Here is a 23500-nt window from a genome sequence, read left to right as displayed (position 1 = left end):
GTGTTTTTTGAGTGGGTAGCACTGAGTAAAAAAATAAAAAAATAAATTAGCAAACAATTCTCCCATGCAAAATTACAACAAGTGATGGAAAAAAAAATGTTATTTATGATTCCCTCTGTTTAATTTTTTTTGTGCCTGAGCGTTCAGTCAAACAAGAACTGCCAGATTTCGCCGCTTGGGGGTGTGCTTCGATGCAATCGGTGGACGGTAGAGGGCAGCAGAGAAGCAGAGCGGGGAGGTGCTGGAGCTTTCGCTGAGCCGAGCAGACCGAGGCAGAGCACAGACACGGAGGAGGTGCTGGTGGAGGCAGGAAGGCTGCCTTATGCCGCCGGGGTTTACCGGTTATTCAACGCGGACTGTCCGGCGCTGCGCGGAGAGCTGTTTATTGATACTGGAGCAGGAAGTCATAATTCATCGATATGCATTATTTGGGGATTTGGATCCTGATGGCGGCCCTGCAGGTAAAACATGATTTTTTTTTTTTTTTTTTTTTTTTTTTTTTTACATCCGAGGGATTAGAAAACCGGATGCTGCGTGAAGGCTGGGGAAGAGACTATTGTGAACTGTTGCGACTCTTGTATGCTTTTAAAAATATATATTGTCTATTTTTTATCTGTTTATAATTATTATTTTTATCCCTAATCGGTTCGTGTGTGAAGGGAGGCGAGCGTCCGGCTACCGACCTGCACCGGCTCCGATATTGACCCATGTCTAAGCGCGGTCGCGGAGTTTCACGGGGAAAAACAAATACAAATAGATACATTATTAAATAAACACATACAAAGAAAGATAGTGTGCCGGGCGCGGAAGCGCGCGCACATACGCGCTCCTTCTCATCCTCTGCGCACACGCTCCACCTGCCCAGTCTCCCGCACTGTCCACGCGTTGTGATCCCCGGACAAAGCCTCCCGTCCCCCGTCTTGTTTTTCCTCTCACAGCAGGGGTGGGACGCAGGGATTCTAGACGCGTTACCGGGTCGTGCACCTACCCGAGAGAGGTGGACGATCCCTAAACGTTCAAATGGGTGGGAGGACGGCTTTTTTTTAACAGGGTCTCATATCACATTATTGGATGATTTGTACAATGGGAACAGGCCCCCTTTTACCAGGGGATGGTACAAGTTTGAAGATAATCATTTGTTACCGGGGTTAAAGGTCAGTCCTCTGAACAAGGGGGGAAGAGGACACTAACTGTCTCTTCAGCCCTTTCTTGCCTCTTTAGGAGTTATAAAACGCAATAGAAATAGGAATAGTGAAGTCTTAGATGAATATGAATTTATCCAGTGTTGGATAGCCACCTAAACATGTAGGAATAAGGGATGGGTTTCTTTGTACTAATTTCAACAGTAGCTTGCGGGTGTTCAGCTCAAACATTCATTTTTAGTTCTTTTTTTGGAATTTTGTAGCCTTGACCTGGTTGTTGAGATCAGGGCCGTCAAGGATGTCACCTGACCCCGATGCCAATGATATCCCTAGTGGCAGATACTTGAATTGCATTCTGTGCAGATCATGTGATAGACCCGAGTCGAAAAGGCAGTCAAATGTAGAGCGAAGCGGCTCTTTCTCCTTTTGTGAGATCCTGTTTTAACACTCCAATTTGCTCTTTCAGTAACCTTTGAAAGCCTTGAAAAAACAGCAAGATTAAATGATGGTTGCTGTTCAAGCGGCTAATGGCTAACACCGGAACGAAGTTTGTAGCCCACTCATTTCGTGGACAAGTGGCATGTTCAGTACTTTTTTTAACATAATGTGACAACAACTAGCCCCTCCGACCCCTTATTGCTTCCAGATCTGCTTTCATGATAGTAAAAACCAGGTTAATCAGTGACTGATTTGGAAAAAGCAAACTTTTTCAGAAAGTAGAAATGAAGCATTGTGACGTCACTGTGAAAAGACAGTGTGCCCCATGAGATGTACTCAGAATATACTAGTTCATGAAATATATCCCGATATCTATTCACGACAGTTCTACTTTGCAATAGTCATATATCCTGTTGTGTTGTCTATCCTGTAACAAATAAATGACTTCTAATTTCCGGTGTTGTTATACACCATACCGGACATGTGTGAGTTTTGGGGTGGAGAAAACATTATTTATATTACAGTTGTTGTTTTTTTTGCCTATTATAACTGTTATATTGTTATAGTAGTAATTAAAAAAAAGTGTAATATCACAGTATTATGACTGGAATAATGGAATGATACAGTGAGACTTTTTTCCCTGAACCTGTACAGACAAGACCTATTGCTCTCCTGAGTCTGGGAGTGTTGAGAAAAAGTCAGAAGAGGCAGCTATCGCCCTGTTCAGGGACATGTGACCTACCTGGACTTATTTGGTTGACTGACTGTTGCTGATTGGCTCTCAGGGTGGCAGTGCTTACACTTTGGAATGAACTGGAATTTTGCAAGGAATTTACATATGCACACTCTGTGGCAGGGAAAAAAGGGAAGGGAATTACAAACTTAACTCTTGTGTAATTTAAATTTATTTTATTTTACAAGCCACACTATCAATAAAAGACAAAACCATGTATGGGGGAAGAAACAGAAATACGGGGAATATTTACCTCTAATTAAAAAAAGAAAAATGAAACAATATTACCATGTAGAATGTGGAAAGAAATGTTCTCAAAATTTGTAAAAGATAACAGCAGGATTTGACAAGTAAGTTTGAAAAAAATCATAACACTTAAACAAGTGAGAAATCATGTGGAATAGCTGCGGATTATGAAAAAATCTGCATGAAATTTGATGCAAAAGTATATGTTTTGTACCAACATAATATGAATACGCTAATAAATTAGCATAGCAGTCAATTCCAAGCCTCTTTATTTTCTTTCCTCTATTGGTTAGAATTGTGAGATTTTTTTTGTGTTTGAACAAGTGGAAAAAAAGCTGTCGCCATGCAGATCTGAAACCACCTAGATGAAAAGAGAGACACTGAATTTTAATATTTTTCATAAGTTATGTGTATAAAATGGTTGAAATTATAAAAAGAAGCTTTTGTGAAATAAGTTTGCAAGCTCATTAGCCTCTTGTCATCCAGAGCTAATTGCCACAGGGCCCTCATCAAAAAGAGACTTTATTATAATCTTTGTGAAAATCTCTATAAGGGCGTTCTCTTAGTGGCGTGACAGCAATCTCACTTTTGAATTTATCATTCATTTTTTTTTTTTTTTAATTTAGATTTTTTTTCTAGAAAATTGACAGTAAATACAATTAAATGGTCAAAAAATAAAAAAAAAAAACCTTTTCATTTTTATAAAGATTTTAAATTGGCCATAGCTGTGAATGAGACGGACAATGTTTTACTTGTCTCTAGTTACGTGTGATGGACACCTCACTAGGTTACCCGGTTAAACCCTGCCTCTCACCCCAAAAAGTCATCCGATATTGGCCCAGTGTACTGGAAAAACAGGCCAGATGAAGAATAAATTATACGATAATTTCCTCTTTTTTTTTTTTTTTTTTTTTGGGTATCACGCTTTCCAAATGACTTTTTTTACAGCGGTTTACATAAGCCACCCTACTGTATGCAATAATATATAGTTAAACATTTTAACTGGTATATTGAGAGAATGCACAAGCTAATATAGTTGCTAAAATGTGCACAGTGGCAATAACGCTTATCTGAATTGCACTCATGCATTTTCGGTGTAAAATGTTTGCGAGGCACCAAAAGTGGTATTTCACTGAAAAGATTAAGAAAACATGAACCCGGCCGTGAGGGTGAATCAGTACTGTGTTTCAAAAGGTCAAAGGTTGAATCCTTAAATAAACGTCCGCCTTTTTAAAAAAAAAAAAGGAAAAAGAAAGGGCAGCACTCCACGTCCCTCACCCCCAAACACCAATAAGACTTTGTCGTGCTGACTGTTCATGTAGAATAGTAGAATAAGTTGAACCACAGCATGGGCCAAAGGATCCTGGTTCATCCTGACGCTGGGTCAACATGCTGTGGACAAATCTGTATATATTAATGCGAGCATTAATTTCGTTTGTCAATTAAGGATCTTGTGGGTTTTTTTTTCCCTCTCCGAAGTCTCCTTATCTCAGGAGGGAGATATTCCGGCAGCACAACCTCATATGTTTTGCTAATTATAGAGGGAAAGTATTGCCAAAGTGATTCTTCACATAAAATCAAAAACCACAAAAAAAGAACCTGGAGTTTGTAAATTGTCTGTTGCGGGGGTAGGGGGGTTTCTGAAGCATGAATGGTTGGACGTCTCGATGTCTGGTCCCTGTAGTTAATGGGAGACCGGTCCAGGTTAAACACCTGCCTCTTGCCCCCCTAACCTCCACCTATCCCCATCCCGCGAGCAGACACAGAACATAGATATTGGCCTTGGACTGTTCGGTTTTCTTGAGTTGAGGCCCTTGTTTTCAAGGGTGTTATGGTTCATACACAGACACAAACTTGGCTTTTTTTTGTTATTGATCCCACAAAAATTGACATGTTCTTTTTGAAAAAATGCATTTATTCATTGTAAATGACAGTTAGTTGAACATGTTGAATTTACACAACATGTTCATTGTGCACTTCACTGTCCTTTGGGTTGTCACTGTGTAGAAATGCTTTCAACAACTCAAACTTCAAAAATATAATTTCATTCATTCTCCCATGACCTATCACATATCCTGCAGTCAAGGTTGCCTATCACAGCTATTACTGGGTGAGAGGCCGCGTACACCTCGGACTGGTCGGCAGTTGGTTACAGGGCCACCTATAGAAAAACAACCCTTCACTCTCATTCACACATCTGGGCAATTTTTCCAATGAATTTTAATTAACCTTCTGCATGGTTTTGGACTTTGGATTGAAACCAGAGAACCTGGAGGAAAGCCATGCAGACACGGCAAGAAGATGCAAACTCCACACAGAATGGCCCCTTGTGGGAATTAAACCAGGATCCTTCGTGCTGGGCCACTGGGCCACCCTGTAATTTCATTTAAAAACAATACAATTTAAATCATAAACTTGTGTAAATTAATGGCACTTTTTGGTTCTTATAATTTTTTTAGATTCCAGTTTACTAAATTTGAAGGATTTTATAAAAAAAAAGACAAGAACATGAATAGTTGTTTGAAAAAAATATACAAATTATCATAAATACAAAAATACACAAAAATATACAAATATTATTTAAAAAATTATAAAATAATGTTACTCAAGTAACAAAAAAAAAAAAAAAAACAACTGAAACAATACCTGAAGAAATACTTTCAACTTGTACAGCAAATGGTGAATGTAGTCTAAGGCGGGATGTGAAGCCGCTCTCCCTCCAGGAATAAACCACCTCCTCTATAATGACCAGGTATAATGGATACAAACTTTACTGGCTGCCAGTGATTTGAAAGGAGAGTCTGATCGTACTTGAGGTTATTAACGGCCGCCCGAGACGAAGTTTCAAGTGCATATTGTCTCGCTCTGCCTGGTTGATTACTGACGGAGCTGTGAAGACAGTGTGAACGCACCTTCTTTTATGGCCTAATCAGGCTGGAAGAGATAAGACAATCAAAAAACAGATGAGGTCTGGGAGACCGACTTGTCCAGATGTAATAAGCCCAAGTGTGCGCAGTTTCCCTCTGCATCCAGGATCACATTGTTACACACTTGTTCTGTTACCAATAGGGCTGAAGTTGCGATGGCTTAATAATGTGCTTGTGACTGCAACCGCACCGGACCAATGGTATGAGTCAAATAATGAATCAGGGGAATATATCTGTATTGCATACGTGTTATCTGTTGTGAAACTTTCCAAAGCAAAATTTCATTCCTTAAACATCTGTCCAAATTGTTTCCATGTTGATATTTAGGTTAAATGGAGGTTGTGACAATCTGATTTTTATGTTGAAATTGTGCTCCTTCCACAAGTGGTAAACTTGGGGCAGCAGATTTTAATCTCAAACAACCTTGTACTTTTTAATGAAGCAGCGTTTTTCAATTTGTCTGATGTCTTTCAGACATTATGTTGCATGATGTGTGCGTCTTTAGCATTTGGACATAACATGTCTGAGAATGATCCAGCTTGAATTTTGTTCTAGTAACTACCCTCCTTCAGGGGAACCTCCCATTGGCTATCTCTGCACTAATTTGGTTGGAAATGTATACGTGCAGCTGAAATCTCTTGGAAATCGCTCTGTGGGGTTGAACCGAAGGCCCTGGGCCTTTTCGTCAATTCGAACGAATGCCTTTACAATCATTGATCAGAAGTACGGTAGAATTTATAGAGCTGCATCTCTTACGGGTTTAGGATAAGGGTCAAGATTAGGTTTAGGGTCAAGCTTTGTTATGATATGTATCGCACATATAGAATTTACATTGCTTGTTGGGAAATACAGACATCTTTCTAGCATTAGGTTGCATAATGTGAGCATCATTAGCCACTCTCAGACAGAACAGGTCTAAGAACCAGCCAACTCAAATTCTGTTGGAGGAACTACCCTCCTCCAGGGGGACCTCGCTGTTAGCTAACTGTTATAATATTTACAAACATATTTCTGTTCAGTTGTGAGCTCTGGAAATCCCTCCCAGCCTTAGGCCTGTTCATCGGCCCATTCGAAAGAATGCCTTCAATGTCATCAAAATTCCGAAGAAATATTCAATATCCTAAAGACGTGGTCAAAATGTTTTAATGCTGATGTTTAGGTTGAATAAAGATCATGGCATTGGCAGGTGGACTTCCAAGTACTTAATTTTAATGATGATGTTGTTTTGCCAATTAGTTGCAACACCCAGTTGCCTTGTAAATTTTTCACTAAATTCTATTCTCAAAATACCTTGGAAATTTTTAAGAGGTCACTTTTTTTTTTACAGCTGTCCAATGTCTTTCCAACATTAAATTGTGAGAGTTTCTTATGGACAGATATTTCCGAGAATAATGGCCCTCGCCATTATCTAACTCCTTATTAATTTGAGTGTAAATGTGCATGTTCAGTTTCAAGCCCTGGAAATCCCTCCATCGCGTAGGACTGAAGATCCCGGGCCTCTTGGGAGGTCCATTCCAACAAATGCCGTTATTGACATTGCTCAGAAGCATAATGATAATAATAACAATGATTTGCATTGCCACATTGCTTAAGGTGGCAAAAAAGAGCTTAATACAAACTGGCATTAAAAGAAATTTGGTAAAAGCAATATACCACTGTATTCATCAAAAGAATGGCACTTCAGCTAAAAGGCAATCTAAAAGATAATGTTCAACTTGGCCATATTGCACTTAACGGTACAGGACATGAATACATAAGATTGTGTGCTCAAGAAGTACTACAAGTCACTACTACTCTAATGTTGCAAGTTGCAAGAAAAGACCTGACCATTGAAAATGGTGGACAACAGTTTACAAAAAGTATCCATTATTGGGTGCAGCTCATACTGTAAGTCTCACGGATCAACAAGCACCTACATCGTAGTTCCCATGGAGCTGTTAAAAAAAAAAAAAAGACCCTGCCTTAAAGGGTCTTTTTTAGTAACTGAGGTCCCAGTTCATGGTTCCCATGCAGTCTGAAAGCACGAAAAAAATCGGCCTAGTTCCTGAAAGTTTAGTCTGTATCTCTCCAATTGATGTAAGCAGTGAAACCACAGAATAGTATAATAAATTAGCTCGACTACTGCTGCTTATCATCACTAATTTCAGTGCAGTCAGAAACATAGCGTGTGTCTTATATAATGTTTAGCTAAGGGCAGGTCTCATGTCAATCAATTGAGACATTCTGATGGAGATGTTTATCAATTCACTCTCATGTTCACACCTAGGGGCATCTTAAAATAGTCTACCATATGGCTTTGGATTGCAAGATGAAGCCAGGGAATCCTCACAGGCGTAGAAAGGACATGCATGGAAATAGCCCACTCAGTACGGCAGGATTGAACTAGAAACCTTTTTGTCACATACTCCAGCTCATTCCATCCAATCAATATTTTGAGCGAGAACCTCAGCGTTGAAATGCTGAGAAAAGCTCAGAGCTAGACCTGCTATTTCAATATTGTACAAGCAATATAAGACATATCAGATGTGCATTTCCTCTGCCATTGTGCAAATATGAAATCAGGCCCAGTATCGGGAGCATTAGCTGACTGGTATTGGAGCCAGAAATGGTAGTAGTTTTACATCTATATTTAAGATTCAATTTATTTGTAGAATCACATCATTCAACAGTATGCCCATGTCATTTTATCATAACTGATCAGTTGTTTCTTGCAGGTGTCCCTCATGTTTTGTGCTGAGTGTTTTTTTTTTTTTTCTTTTTGGGTGGGGATTTCTTTATGACCGTATGCTCCTTGATTTATTTAATTTTGTCCCAAATATTTTCTTATTACCATAATTTCTGGACTGCTTTAAGCTGCTACTTTTTTGACATGCTTTGAACACTGCGGCTTAAACAATGATGCGGCTAATTTATGGGATTTTGGGGCTCGCGAGCTTACTGTAACCAAAACATTTAGCCTCATCACATTTGACCAATGAAATTCTGAGGCTGTTCAAGTCCAATGCTGAAGAAGACACCTTTAATGGTTTTAGTGAGCAGGAGGAAGATGAAGATAGCAATCAGCTGGAGTAGGACAAAGCGCGTATAGAAAATAGATGTATGGATGTACTTTTCCTTGCGTTATTTATTGCTAATCATTTTCATCAGCTATGTTACAGGTACTGTTCAGAAAAAAGGATTTCCAGTATGTATTTGTGGATGTTATGTTGTGTATATTGAGGCGGGGTGTGGCGCAGGCGGTAGAGTAATCATCTTTGGAACTAAAGATTCCTGGTTTGATTCCTGGCATCCTACTAGTGTGTCGAAGTGTTGTTGAGCAAGACACTGAACCCTTAACTGCTCCCCCGGGGCTGGTAGATGGCAGCATACAGCTCATGGTTCATCTGTGATGGGTTAATTGCGGGGAACAAATTTCCCCACAGGGATTGATAAAGGATAAATTATTATGTATTAAATTAAAACTTAAAAATGTTTCCTCATAACATTTTTCTAAGTAATTATTTCATGTTACAACGTTTTTAGAGGAACAGTTCTTTCCATATAAAGATTTTGTATAATTTACCTCCTTTACACTAAAACAAAGGAAACATTTGGACTTAGCGTTACTTCTAGGTAATGATTTTACTGGTCCGGCCCCCTTGACATCAAATTAGGCCGCATGCGGTCCCTGGACCAAAATGAGTTTGACACCCGTGGTCTAGACCTCCTACCTGGCTGCTCCAATTCTAGCATCTATCTCTCCTCTCATTCACAAAAATATATTCTGTCTTGCCTCTCCTTTCCAGAGCATATATCCACCTCTCAAGATTTTCCTCAACCTGTTCCCCGCTCTCACTACAGATAACAATGTTATATGCAAATATTATGGTCCATGGAGATTCCTGTCTAACCTCATGAATCACCTTATCCATTACCCCTGCAAACAAGAAGGGGCTCAGAGCTGATCCCTGATGGAATCCCAACTCCACCTTGAACTTCTCTGTTACCCCTACAGCACACCCTACCACTGTCTCACAGCTAGCATACATGTCCTGCTCAAGTTTAACATACTTCTCTGCGACTGCAGACTTCCTCATACAATACTAGAGCTCCTCTCTTGGCACCCTGTCATATGCTTTTTCAAGATCTACAAAAACACAATGCAGCTCCCTCTGGCCTTCTCTGTACTTCTCTATTAGCATTCTCAAAACAAATATTGCATCTGTAGTACTCTTTCCAGGTAATGAAGCCATAATGTAGCTCACAAATGCTGACTTCAGGTCTCAGTCTAGTTTCACCTACTCTTTCCCATAACTTCATTGTATGGCTCATTAACTTTAACCCCCTACAGTTACTGCAATTCTGGAGATCCCCCTTATTCTTGAAAAAGGTCACCATCACACTTCTTCTCCATTCCTCTGGCATCTTCTCACTGTCCCACATCCTGTTGAATAATCTAGCCAGAAACTCTACCTTTGCCTCTCATAGACACTACCACACCTTCACAGGAATATTATCAGGACCAACTACCTTTCCACTCTTCATTCTTCTGGATGCCTTCCTCACCTCAATTTTACTCTACTACTCTACTACTCTACTACTTTGTGGTCTACAATAGTCATCTCTTCCACCCTTCCCTCTCTTTCATTTTCCTCATTCACTTTTCTAGCATCTGTCAATACATTTGTATCCTTAATCTACCAGACCTGTTGTACATCCTTTCCATCTTTATCTCTCTGTTTCACTCACCTGTATAGATCATTCTCTCCCTCCTTACTGTCCAACTGAGCATACGCCCTTTGTTTTGCCTTTGCTAACTCTATTTTAACCTTACACTCTACGTCCCTGAACTCCTGTCCGTTCTCTTTAGTCCCCTCAGTGTCCCACTTCTTCTTTGCTAACCGCTTTCTCTATATATACTCCTGCACTTCCTCATTCCACCACCAAGTCTCCTTATCTACTTTCCTTCCAGACAACATACAAAGTACTCTCCTACCTGTCTCCCTGATCAGATTAGCTGTAGTTTCCCAATCATCTGGAAGCTCTCCCTGACCACCCCAAGCCTTTTTCAACTCCCCTCTGAAAACCATACAACACTCCTCTCTTTTCAGCTTCCACCACTTTGTCCTCTGCTCTGGCTTTGTCCTCTCGATCTTTCTTGTCATCAGTCATCCTACAAACCACCATCCTATGTTGTCTGGCTACACTCCCGCCTACCGCTACTTTGCAGTAATTGATCCCTTTCAGATTACCTCATCTATACAAGATGTAGTCTATCTGCGTGCTCCTACCTTCGCTCTTGTAGGTTACCCTATGTTCCTGACTTTTCTGAAAAAAAAGTTTTCACTACAGCCATTTCCATCCTTTTCGCAAAGTCCTAAACATCTGTCCCTCTGCATTCCTATCCTGGATACTACACCTGCCCATCATTTCTTCATAACCTCAATTGTTTGCCACAAGTTTTATGTCAGATACCCTTCCTGACTCAACCCTCTGCATTTGTTCGGGCTTGGGACCAACTCACGGAGACACTGGCCTATGCTCCCATGAGGCTAGCTTAGGGAGATATTGGCCTGTACCCCCCTGAGGCCGTTTTACGGTATTTTACTTAGTTTTGGCAATATAATATCTTCGTAGTGACTGCTGGTTATTTCATTATTATTATTATTATTATTATTATTACTATTGTTGTTGTTGTTGTTGTTGTTGTTGTTGTTGTTGTTGTTGTTGTTGTTGTTGTTGTTGTTGTTGTAGTAGTTGTAGTTTTTTAATATGCATTTGTAAATTCCTGGAATATTTCAATTATATTTTGATTTACTTTTTGGCTGTATTACCCACTGATTTATCTTGTTATTTTTTATTTTATATAATAATTATTATTATTATCCTTATTATTATTTTGTTTGATTATTTTGCTGACTTTTAATCCTCATATTATGTTAAGGGTCAATTTGACCCATTTTACCCATTGACCCAATGGGTCAAATTGACCCTTAACATAATATGAGGGTTATAGGTCACTGATGCCCACTTGTGATATTTTTGAAGAGGCAGGTAAATTAACTGGGCCTGGGGTTAGCTAAAATGAAAAAAACAAAAAACAAAAAAAAAAACATAGTAATCCATATCTGTGTGTAAACAATAAAAACATGTATACATATATGTATTTACAAACACACACACACACATACACACACACACACACACACACACACACACACACATTTGTAATACACTATTTAATATGATGTAATATAATGTGTATTATACTTTATAATACATACAACTTTCCACTGTGTTTTAATATATCTTCTAATATATCTCCTTTCAGCTTTTCCCCTCAGGGGTCACCACAGCGAATCACCTGTCTCCAACCCTAACCCTATTCTCTGTATCCTCCTCTCTCACACCAACTACCTTCATATCCTATCTCGCAACATCCATAAATCTTCTCTTTGGTCTTCCTCAAGACCTCCTGCCTGGCAGCTCCAATTCCAGCATCCATCTATCTATATATTCACTATCCCACGTTAGTACATGACCGAACCATCTCAATATGACTTCTCTGACCTTCTCTCCAAAACATCTAACATGTGCTGTTCCTCTGAAAGACTACTGCAGAGGCAATATTTGCTTTGAGAATTGTAATAGAGGAGTACAGAGAAGGCCAGAGGGAGCTGCATTGCACTTTTGTAGACCTAGAAAAATCCTTTTTCTTAAAAATGGGCACCATAACACTTCATCTCCATTCTTCGGGCATCTTCTCACTCTCTAAGATCCTGTTGAATAATCAAGTCAGACACTCTACTGCCTCTCCCAGACACTTCCACACCTCTACAGGTATAATATCAGAACCAACTGCCTTTCCACTCTTCATCCTCTTCAAGGCTTTCCTCCCCTCACTTTTACTAATCTCTGCTACTTTGTGGTCTACAATAGTCACCTGTTCTACCATTACCCCTCTTTCATTTTCCACATTCATTAGCAGTACAGCTTTTCCATCTTTATCTCTCTGTTTTGCGAACCTGTAAAGATCATTCTCTCCCAACTTACTGTCCAACGGAGCTAACAGGTCATCGTACAACCATTGTTTTGCCTTTGCTACCTCTATCTTTAATTGTATCTCCCTATACTCCTGTCTGTTCTCTTCAGTCCCCTCAGTGTCCCACTTCTTTTCTGCTAACCACTTTCTCTGTATATACTCCTGTACTTCCTCATTAGTCTCCTTATCTACTTTCCTTCAAGATGACATACCAAGTACCCTCCTACCTGTCTCCCTGATAGCACTAGTTGTAGTTATCCAATCACCTGTAAGCTCTCCCTGACCACCCAGAGCCTTTCTCAAGTCCTCCCTGTAAACCATACAACACTCCTCCCTTTTCAGCTTCCACCACTTTGTCCTATGCCTTGCCTTTGTCCTCTGTATCTTCCTTTTCACCAGAGTCATCCTACAAACCACCATCCTATGCTGTCTGGCTACATTCTCACCTACAACTACTTTGTAAAGTTACCCTATGTTCTTGTCTTTTCTGGAAAAAAGGGTTCACTACAGCCATTCCCTTCCTTTTTACAAAATCTACTACCATCTGTCCCTCTGCATTCCTATCCTGTATACCAAATCTGCCCATCACTTCTTCATCACCTTGTTTGCCCACACCGACATCCTCACTGAGGTGGGCACCAATTACTACTCTCTCATCTCTGGGGATATTCTGCATCACTTCATTTAACTCATTTCAGTACTTCACCTTCTCCTCAAACTCACATACTACCTGCGAGGCATAGCCCCTGACAACATTGAGCATTACACCTTCAATTTCCAATTTCAGACTCATAAGTCTATCTGGCATTCTTTTCACCTCCAGAATGTTCTTAACACAATCATCCTTTAAGATAACTCATACTCAATTTCTATTCTTGTCAGTACCATGGCAGTACAACTTAAAGCCTGCTTCTAAGCTTCTAGCCTTACTACCTGTCCAACTGGTGTCCTGGACACACAGTATATCAACTTTCCTTCTCTGCATCATTTCAACCAAATCACTACCTTTTCCTGTCATAGTCCCAATATTCAAAGTCCCTACTCTCAGTTCCAGACTCTTGCCTTTCCTCATTTATCCGGCCTTAGGACCGGCTCACAGAGACACTGGCCCATGCCCCTGGAGGCTGGCTCAGGGAGACACCGGCCCATGCTGCCCTGAGGCTGCATCACTGTCTTTTAACATATATGCAGCAACATTACATATACACTACATACTAAAAACTTTCATTTTTGTTTTTTTCTTGCTGCAGTGGAAGCAGCCTCTTCTGGATCTCCTCTGAATGTCACAGACGAGGCCCGCATTATGTCGAAGAATCCAGCTGGAACCTGCGATGTGTTTACTTTCTTATGCTAAAAAAGTGCATAACAGACCCACCCCTCTAAAAACTGACATCACCAAAGAGTTTTTTCTTTATTTTAGATTCAGTTGAAGCAAATTACCGCACCCTTCCTTGGCTCTGTTGCTTTAATCACAATAGAACCCGTACTTACACTCACATTTAGCACACCAACTAACTACGACAGATGCCTCTCCATTGCTCAGAGAAGGGGGGATGTGCATGCGTGTATGTAGGACGGGAATTGGGGATTTGGGGGGGTGGGAGGCATGTTCAAACAACAGGAGACACAAAAGTCTAGACACTAATTATCATCAGAATTAATTGCCCTCATTGTCTGCTGCTTGTCATGGTGATTAATATTGGTCTCTTGAATTTGGACCTGCTGCTGAACTGGATATTACTCTCCCCTATTGATTTTTCATTGGCCTTTCTGTTGCAAGTTTGGGCAATTAGGACCACCTAGTTTTAAAACTGGGCCTTCAGGGAATTTTGCTAAGACCAATAGGACCACCCCTCATTTTGATTCATATCAACCTCTGAAACTAGTCTGGAAATTTCGAATGTATAAAAAAAGGACGTACACTTCCAAATTAGCTATGGATATTGAAGTGGAACAGTTAGAGGAAATAATACATCACGCGAAAGATACATTGGCTGATTGTCGTTGGGAAAAAAATAATTAAAAATGAATTACTACAATTTTTTTGAGGGAAGTTGTGTCATATGCTAATATTTATACATACATAGAAGTGTATCTAGAAAACAGTCTTAACAGGAGGAAGAATGGGTAGACAGGTGAAACGATGATGGATGTATGTAGAGATTGAAGAATGAATTAGCTGGCTGGCTAGCTGCACAGGTGGATCGATGGATGGATAGACAGATGACTGGAAGACCAGGTGAATGAATAAATATATGGATTAATGGATCAATTGATGACTGGCTAGCTGGCCAGGTGCATCAATGGATAGATGGATTGAAAAACCTAATGCATGCATGGGAGATACTTGTAATTTTCATGCTTTTAATGCAAAATATTCCTAAACAATAATGATTGGTTCTTTGTTGCCAAGTCACTTTTACCAGTTAATCTTTTACTTTCAGCTCCCCTCCAGTTGACCCTCAGGGACAAATAAAGTTTCTCTGATTTTGATTCTGAATGAACGTATGACTTGTTTTATTTCAAATTATCGCCACAACAGTATATTCATACTGCAAGTTCTGCTGGAGAACAAAATGACTGCACAATATGTGAATTATGTGAAATACTTCTTTCTTACCAATTGCTCAATACTACAATACTGGGTGCTTGGTTTCCTCCTTTGTAATGCCTCGCCAGGCCTTTACTGCAGCGGCCTTCATTTGTTGCTTGTTTGTAGGTCTATCTGCCTCGAATTTTGTCATGAGCAAGTGAAATTGAGATCTTGGTTGAGATCTGGCGATTGACTCGGCCATTGCGGAATATTCTACTTCTTTGCTTTAAAAAAACTCCTGGGTTGCTTTTGCAGTATGATTTTGAACTTTGTCCATCTGTACTGTGAACCGCCGTCCAATCATCTTTGCTGCATTTGGCTGGATCCGAGCAGAGAGTATATCCCTATACACGTAAGAATTCATCCGTCTGCTTCTGTCTTTTGTCACAGCATCAATAAAGAGAAGTGACCCAGTGCCATTGGAAGCCATGCATGGCCTTGCCATCACACTGCTTCCACCATGTTTTACAGATGTGCTTCGGATCATGAGTTGTTCCAATTCTTTTCCAAACTTTCTTCTTCCCATCATTCTGGCACAGGTTGGTCTTGGTCTCATCAGTCCAAAGAATGCTGTTCCAGAAGTGGACTAGCTTCTTCAGGGTTTCTTTTGGCAAAGTCAATTCTGGCCTTTCTATTTTTGCGGCTGATTAATGGTTTGTACCTTGTGGCGAATCCTTTGGTATTTACTTTCATGAAGTCTTCTCTTTATGGTAGATTTCCTGGAGAGTGTTCTTCACTTGAGTGGATGTTGTGAAGGGTTTTTTTCTTCGACATGGAAAGGATTCTGCGATCATCCACCACTGTTGCCTTGTGTGGATGTCCAGGCCTTTCTGAGTTCCCAAGCTCACCTGTGTACTCAGAATGTACCAAACTGTCGATTATGCCATTCTTTTCTTTTCACATTTCTTCTATTTCTCTGATGGATTTCTCTTTTTCAGCCTCAGGATGGTCTGTTTCATCTCCATTTAGAGCTTCTTTGACCGCATGTTGTGTGTTCACAGCAACAGCTTCCAAATGCAAACACCACACCTGGAATCAACTCCAGACCTTTTAACTGCTTAATTGATGACAGGTTCCTGAGGGATGAGCCTATGCAGCCTTGTTATTTTTTTGCAGCCTTCTGAGTTGATTTTCCAATTATTTTTGGTCCCTTGAAAAAGAATCGGCTACGTATTAAAGAGCTGTAATTCCCACATTGATTATATAATGTATCTTGAATATGTTTTTGTAGACAGCTAAAATAACAAAACTTGTGTCACTGTCCAAATATTTCTGGGCCTTATTATATGTAAATATACAGGTCTGTGTATGCATGAGGTGATGTGTGGAACTACAAGAATAGAGAGGTCATGAGAACTGTAGTATTGTGTAGTATTGAGTCAATTCCCTCAGACCACAGTAAGCACACAGGTGTTCAAATGGCATTGTCTGCAGTCATTCTTTTTTTTTTACCGATGAAACGATCAAGTGAGAGAGAAAGTCAGGAATGATCGAATCTCCTCATCTGCTCCTGTGTGGTCTAAATGTTCCGCCCCACCTCTCTGACTGCCTCATGCATTTTTGGTAGACCAAGAGGCGCCGTAACTGTGAGTTGTCGCGCAGTGCCCAGTTGTCAGTTACAATGAACATTTTGAAATATACGACGCCTACTCTGATATACTCCAAAGTCATAATCTTAAATAAGTTGAATTGATGATTTTTTGTTGAAATAACATGTTTGATTTTTTTGAGCTATAATATTCACACTGCTGTTTGCAGTACATGATGGATCCTCAGTAAAAGTGTGGTACGTGTTCTGAAAACTCAAGGCATTAGCATTAGTGGATAACAGCAACATTGGGCAAGGCCAAAGTTCTGAAACAAAGTGGGTGTGGGGGGCATTATCTCTGCAATAAAGTGCATTCATGGAGCTTTTTTTCTCCGTAAAGGCAGTGAAAAGTAGTCACCAGACCTCCTTGACTAAAGGCAAAATCAAATCTAATCAAATCCCCTCGATCTACTTTCTCACCATCATGTTTTTTTCCCTCTGCAGTCTTGAGAGTTTCACATATTAGCAAGAATTATCTTTAATCCAAATCTGAGCCGGTAGAAAAAAAATGGGTGTTTGGGAGGATTTTTGTTCCTACAAACACATCAAAGATTAACGTGTTTAAAGGCCGCAAGGATCACAGAGATGTTTTCTCTAATAGGAAATACTCTTGGTCGAATTTTTCTTACCCTGCTTGTATTCTTCAGGTTGTTGTCTGGGTCGGTGAGGCAGAGAAGCCGTTGTTGAGCAAGCAGGGGTTGCCATGCATGAGGGGCTTCACGCAAGAGGAATACATCATCCAAATGGACCAAGAGCTGGTGAAGGGACAGGCTGTCTTTAACGGTCAGTACACACACACACACACACACACACACACACACACACACACACACACACACACACACACACACACACACCACACACACACACACACACACACACACACACAAATGCACACTAGAGTGCATTTTTGTGGACAGTTATAGAGGTAGGGCAGCTACGGGAATAATCCCCTGCTGTTGGGTGGGGGTTGTTTAAAAGTCCTGCTGATATTTGAACCATAATGGAGCTCAAAGTGCGAAGACTGAGAGTGGGTTGGGATCAGCCTGATTTACTGTGCCGGTGCTATTTGCTTGTTAAGAAAGACATGCTCCAGTTTGTGCTATGGAGCGGCTCTGCTTAAATATATCCATACTGAAAAGAGCAATGGTGATGTAATCTGTTCTAATCCGTTCCTATTGGTCTACTGAGGCACAGATCTCTCAAAAGCATTTTTTTTCACTGATGGATATATTGATGAATATACAGTCATGGCCAAAAGTTTTGAAAATGACACTTTAACAAAGTCTGCTCCCTCAGGGTTTTTAGGTGTTTGCAAGATGTTTCTATGTTTTTGTCATTCTCAAAACTTTTGGCCATGACTGTACATATATGTATCAATATATCCATCATAAGGCAGAGATATGTCATATCAAATGGCTTGGGGATATTGCCAGTCAGCTTTTAGGATAAAGGAGTTGTATTGGACTCTGTGATTACAGATGGTGACTAGGTCTCCTAAATAGCTTTGACAAGTCTTAAAATAAAAAAAAAAATGTGTATATAAATCTGAAAAATATTAGATACATTGATATCCATTCTGTCTTAGAATCATTCATCAGTCTTGGAGTTCAGTATGTGTGGCTTTAACTCACAACCTTTAGACTGACACTCTGAATATTACAACAAAACAGCATTTCCCCATGGACAGGGCTCTCTTGAAAAAAATTGTGACATTGACTGTTTTATGTGACTGAGCTGTACAAGACACTGTTTTCAACATGCTCGTCACTGCAGCCACACACACACATTGACCTTTACATGAAAGAGAAGAATGGAAATCCTTATTGTGGAAGACCAACTGTTTTTCTTATTGCTATTCTGATTTATGATGCAAGCACTCATGTATTCTGTTATTAAAAAAGAAAAATCTCTGCCCTTTGAAAAGGAATCTTCAGAATATGTACTTGAGAAGGCCCCGGTACAATTCTCGTATCATTTGTCTTGTTACTGAAATCCTTGAATACATCTCATGTCTTATGATCAATTGATCTCAGGAAGAGGTACGACAGATGGTGCATTTTCAACAAAAGAACAGCTGGTCACTATCATTAGAAAATCACGGAGGCCTCAGAGCATCACACCCGAATACGCCTGTTGGGCCAGCACTTAAGTGAAATAGCAAGACAATACAAATGGCGCGGACGGATGAGTGATCGATGTCAAAAGACTTTGGATTATAGAATACAGGTAACGTCAGATTACAAAAAATAACAAGTTCTCACTTCGGTTATACAGCAGTCTGATGAAGAAGAATAAAACAAAATGTCACATGATCTACAGATAGCATGAAAGACATTGTTTAAGTCGTGTGATTTTTCACGTGTAATCAGTATTTTAATTTTAATGTTCATTAATTATCATGACTCGGCAAAACAATCGTAAGAAAATTAAAACCTGATCAATTAAAAAAAAACAAATTTCTTTTATTAACATTAAAGTGTTGGAATACTAATTTAATAAACTCCTATTGTCCAGAAGTTAAATACCAGATGATTTTAGTATTGTTTGATGTATTTGATGTCTTGATGTATTTATGCCACTAGAAAAAAGAAATTCCAAAGCACAATAGGTGGAGGATGGACTGTTTGTATTCAAATACAACCAGTAGAGTACTGACCATCTGTTTGTTTGGGTTACCGTGGAGATCAGTGGTCAGGTAGGAGCTCTAAGCTTTGCCACATTGTGAGATGATCCTCCTCTTACATTTCCAATACTCACACCATAACTCCAGGTCATTTTCAGGCATTTTTGCTGGACCTTTTACTCAGTGTTGAATGGGAAAGTGTCAGAGACTGTGATAAGGATCCAATAGAGATATATATATATATATATATAACAATGACATTTAAAAAAAAAAAAAGAAAAAATGATGGTTAAAATTAAAAATGTTGAACGATGATTCAGTCGGGTCTCACATATCTCCAGTGGTCAGTGTGCAGTGTGCACAACCTCCTATTGTTTTGCCACATTCACCAGCATTGTATTTCTACAAGTTGTGTGTTTGTCAAATTGGCCGAAGTGATCATCAGCATTAACCGGGCTTTGGGCTGCGGCCGGTAGACCAATCAATAAATCAATCAATCAAGTAACTGTTTGTCAGGCTGAGAGACAGGGGTGTGAGATCCATGGTTAATTTTGGATGCCAACTGATAGAAGTACACATAATCGTTTTTGGACTGAATTTGCCATTGTGGTAAAAGTAGTATGTGGTTCAACCATTTTTTGGCTCTTATGTTTCAAGGCCAAAGTCCAATAACACCTGAACCACTGAAAACAAATATTTGTTACCTGGCTTTCTAGCTTGAAATCACATGCTGAAGAAAGCACTGCAGATTCTTGCCACAGTGAAGCCATTTTGATTGCAAGGACTTGAAAAAGCCTGAGTTAAAGAAATGCACATTATGACGCATGGTTTTCTTGGATTTTAATACATTTGGAAGAAAACAAAAGGGCAAAATAAGGTGCATGACTTTGTTTTGGATTTTTTTTCCATTATTTCACCTGTGCCTTTGCAGGGAAGCATGTCAGCAACGGAAGATGAAGGGAATTTATGGAGAAAGTTTTCCTTTTTTTTCTTTCTATTGTCATATCCATAGCCCTGGAGGGGGGTGTCGACACAAGGTCACAGCTGATGATTGAGTATTTGGGGTCGATGGGTGTTATTTTAAAAAGGACTGTCTTTAGCCATTTTCTCAAGTGCTTTGTCTCTGACCTAACCACAAATCTATCATCTCCATGGCGATGTGTCTGATAAGAGTCAGAGACATTGATAGCATAGAGATAGCAGAGATAGCAGCATAGAATTAGGTATGAAAACAATATCATCTAGAAAAAAAAAAAAGAGTAATTGAATTTGCTAGTTTCATGGTAGCTGGAGCTTTAGTGTTCACTTTGTTGAATCACCACTGTGTTTTACAGAGTTTTCTTCCTGGAAAAATTATAGAGAGAAAACACATGCGAACACATGTGAGAACACGTGTCTTATATTACTGGTGCCACCAGAGTACAAGACACCTGTTCCACTGTCACGCAAACCATCAATTTTTCAGGAAAGAGACCCCTGAACAGAAATGACATTGTCCCAGCACAACGTAATGATTTCTTTAATTAGATTTAATAAGAATCATTGCTCCTCTTGGATTAAGCACTTCAAGGAAAATGCCCTAACCTCAGTGGGTGCAGGCTGTTGGAAGTACCAGCTGTACTAAACTCCTATTTTTATTGGGCGCATTTGCTAGATACATTGAAGGAATTGTAAGATTTCTTTTGCAATTTTTGGATTTTATCCTAACATGGGGATGCAGTCAGTGCCTCTTCAAGAGAAAAAAAAAAGGGCCAACCAAGATTCATAACTTAACAGATGAGCAACGTGATCCGATTAGTAAAAGCACAAAGCCTGTCGATTGATCAGAAATCTGAAACCCAAAACAGTATTTTCTCCAAAACACTCAATCTTCTCTGCGTCATTTATTCCAATCCAGCACTTTGATGACTTAATTTCACTTTTTAGATGACAAAAAAAAAAAAAGATGGTCTGGATCCAAACAGCTCTTACCGATTGTTCTCTTCACAATATCAACTTCGAGGAAGAATGACAGGATGAACCACAGTCAAATGCAAATGCTGTAAAATAAAATCTCTGGAATGCTTTGAAATTGATAGTTGCTGATTAATCATAATTGTGGCCGAAATCATCAGACTATTTGTATGATGTCATTGTTGCTTTGTTTGAATATTCTGGGATACTGTCAAAGTGAAGAAGGAGTCATCTTGGGCCAAGCGGTGTGTGGCTTGGGTGGTTGCTGAGGCAAATACTCAGGCATGGGAGGAGTTCGGGAGACCATGGAGAACTACTTCTGGAGATATGGGCTCCGAGGAGATTCTGGTCTACCATCCAACGGCTCAGGAGGGGGAGACAGTGCTCTGTCAACACTATGTACAGCGGGTGCGGGGCGCTGCTGACCTCAACTCAAAATGTTGTAGATCGGTGTAAGGAATACTTCTGAGAATTCTTCCTCAATCCCATCAGATCCAGGAGGAGCAGTGTGATTTTCATCCTGGCTGTGGAACAGTGGACCAGCTCTATACTTTCAGCAGGGTCCTTTGGGGGCATAGGATTTTCCCAACCAGTCTAAATGTGTTTTGTGACTCTGGAGAAGGTATTCGACCATGTTCCGTGGGCAGTCCTGTGGGGTGGGAGGTGCTCTGGGAATACGAACCCCCTTATACTGGCTGTTTGGTCCCTGTATGACCCATGTCGGAGCTTAGTCAGCATTGCCAGTTGTATGTCATTTCCGGTGAGAGTTGGAGTCCGCCAGGGCTGCCCTTTGTCACCAATTATGTTCATAACTTTTATGGACAGAATTTCTAGGTGCAGCCAGGGCGTTGAGGGGATCTGGTTTGGTGGCCACAGGATCGAGTCTGCTTTTTGCAGATGATGTGGTTCTGTTGGCTTTATCAGTCCATGATCTCCAGCTCTAACTGGAGCTGTTCACAGCCAGATGTGAAGTGGCTGGAATGAGGATCAACACCTCCAAATTCGAGACCATGTTGCTTAACTGGAAAAAGGTGGAGTCCCCACTCTGGATCAGGGTAGAAGTCCTTCCTCAAGTGGAAGAGTTCAAGTATCTCGGGGTCTCGTCCACAAGAGAGGGAAGAATGGAGTGGGAGATTGACATGCAGATAAGTGCAGCATCTGTAGAGATGCAGACTCTCTACTCTGTACCGGTCTGCCATGGTAAAGATGGAGCTGAGCCAGAAGGCCAAGCTCTCAATTTATTGGTCAATCTGCGTTCCTACCCTCACCAATGGTCATGAGCTGTGGGTCGTGACTGAAAGAACGAGATTGCGGATACAAGCGCCCAAAATGAGCTTTCTGTGCAGGGTTGCATGGACTCTCCCTTAGAGATAGGGTGAGAAGTTTGGCCATCCAGGAGGAACTCAGAGTAGTCGCTGCTCCTCTGCATAGAGAAGAGTCAGATGAGGTGGCTCGGGCAGCTGATCAGGACGCTTCCTGGATGCCTCTTGGGGGAGGTATTCTGAGCATGTTCATCTGGGGGGAGGCCACAGGGAAGACCCAGGACACGCTGGAGAGACTATGTCTTTTGGCTGGCCTGGGGACGCCTTGGGATCCCCCCAGAAAAGCTTGACCACAGGCTGTGGGGAGGGAAGTTTGGCAGCTCTGCTCTAGCTGTTGCCCCCGCGACGATAAGCGGCAGAAGATGGATGGCTGGATGGTTGAATACTCTGAACGGGTTCCCCTGCTCTTTCAGTTTTGTGACATTGTTCAAGACTCAAAAGATTGGCTGTAAATGTCAGGGGAATAAACTGAAAAAGAAAAAAAATGCCATAAAAGTGAAAACAAAGAAAAAGATAATTTTTTATAACAAATAAATAAATAAGAGACTTAAAAATGTATCTTTCATCAAAAAGACAGTTTTGTTTGGATATTTTTGCGCTGTACTTGGCCAACATTATGATTATTCCTGCTAGTTTATTTGGGACACATTAGTAGGTCCTTCAGAAAAAGAAAAAAAAAAGTGTGTGTATATATATATATATATATATATATATATATGTATATATCCTTTCTCTTTTGCAAACATGGGATTTTTGAACAAAGCTCCAAGCTACATGCCAAACCTATGAAACCAAACCAAAAAACCTAAGGTGAGAAGCAGTTGACAGGTGTGAAATAGAGACTATCCGGATACGTCCTCCCCGAAGGCCAGTCCTTCTCCGGCTGGAGAAGATGAGATATAATCTCATCT

The 23500-nt window shown here is 40.3% G+C and overlaps 1 protein-coding gene across 1 annotated transcript in view; it reads left to right on the top strand.

The window, feature by feature from the left end:
* The first annotated feature begins 281 nt into the window (after window positions 1-281).
* LOC147237277 (cadherin-2-like) overlaps window positions 282-23500 on the top strand; it is a 121794-nt gene continuing 98575 nt past the window's right edge. Inside the window, exons 1-2 of the mRNA XM_086146359.1 lie at window positions 282-461; window positions 17336-17471. Coding sequence (XP_086002485.1) covers window positions 420-461; window positions 17336-17471 — 178 coding nt within the window. The 5' untranslated portion in view covers window positions 282-419. The remainder of the gene's footprint in view (window positions 462-17335; window positions 17472-23500) is intronic.

Source organism: Fistularia commersonii, chromosome 1, assembly GCF_037954325.1.
Source record: "Fistularia commersonii isolate RoL2024-O1a breed Wild chromosome 1, RoL_Fcom_v1.0, whole genome shotgun sequence".
Classification (NCBI taxonomy): domain Eukaryota; kingdom Metazoa; phylum Chordata; class Actinopteri; order Syngnathiformes; family Fistulariidae; genus Fistularia; species Fistularia commersonii.
The sequence above is the reverse complement of the archived record's forward strand: the minus strand, read 5'-3'. Positions and strand labels throughout refer to the sequence as shown.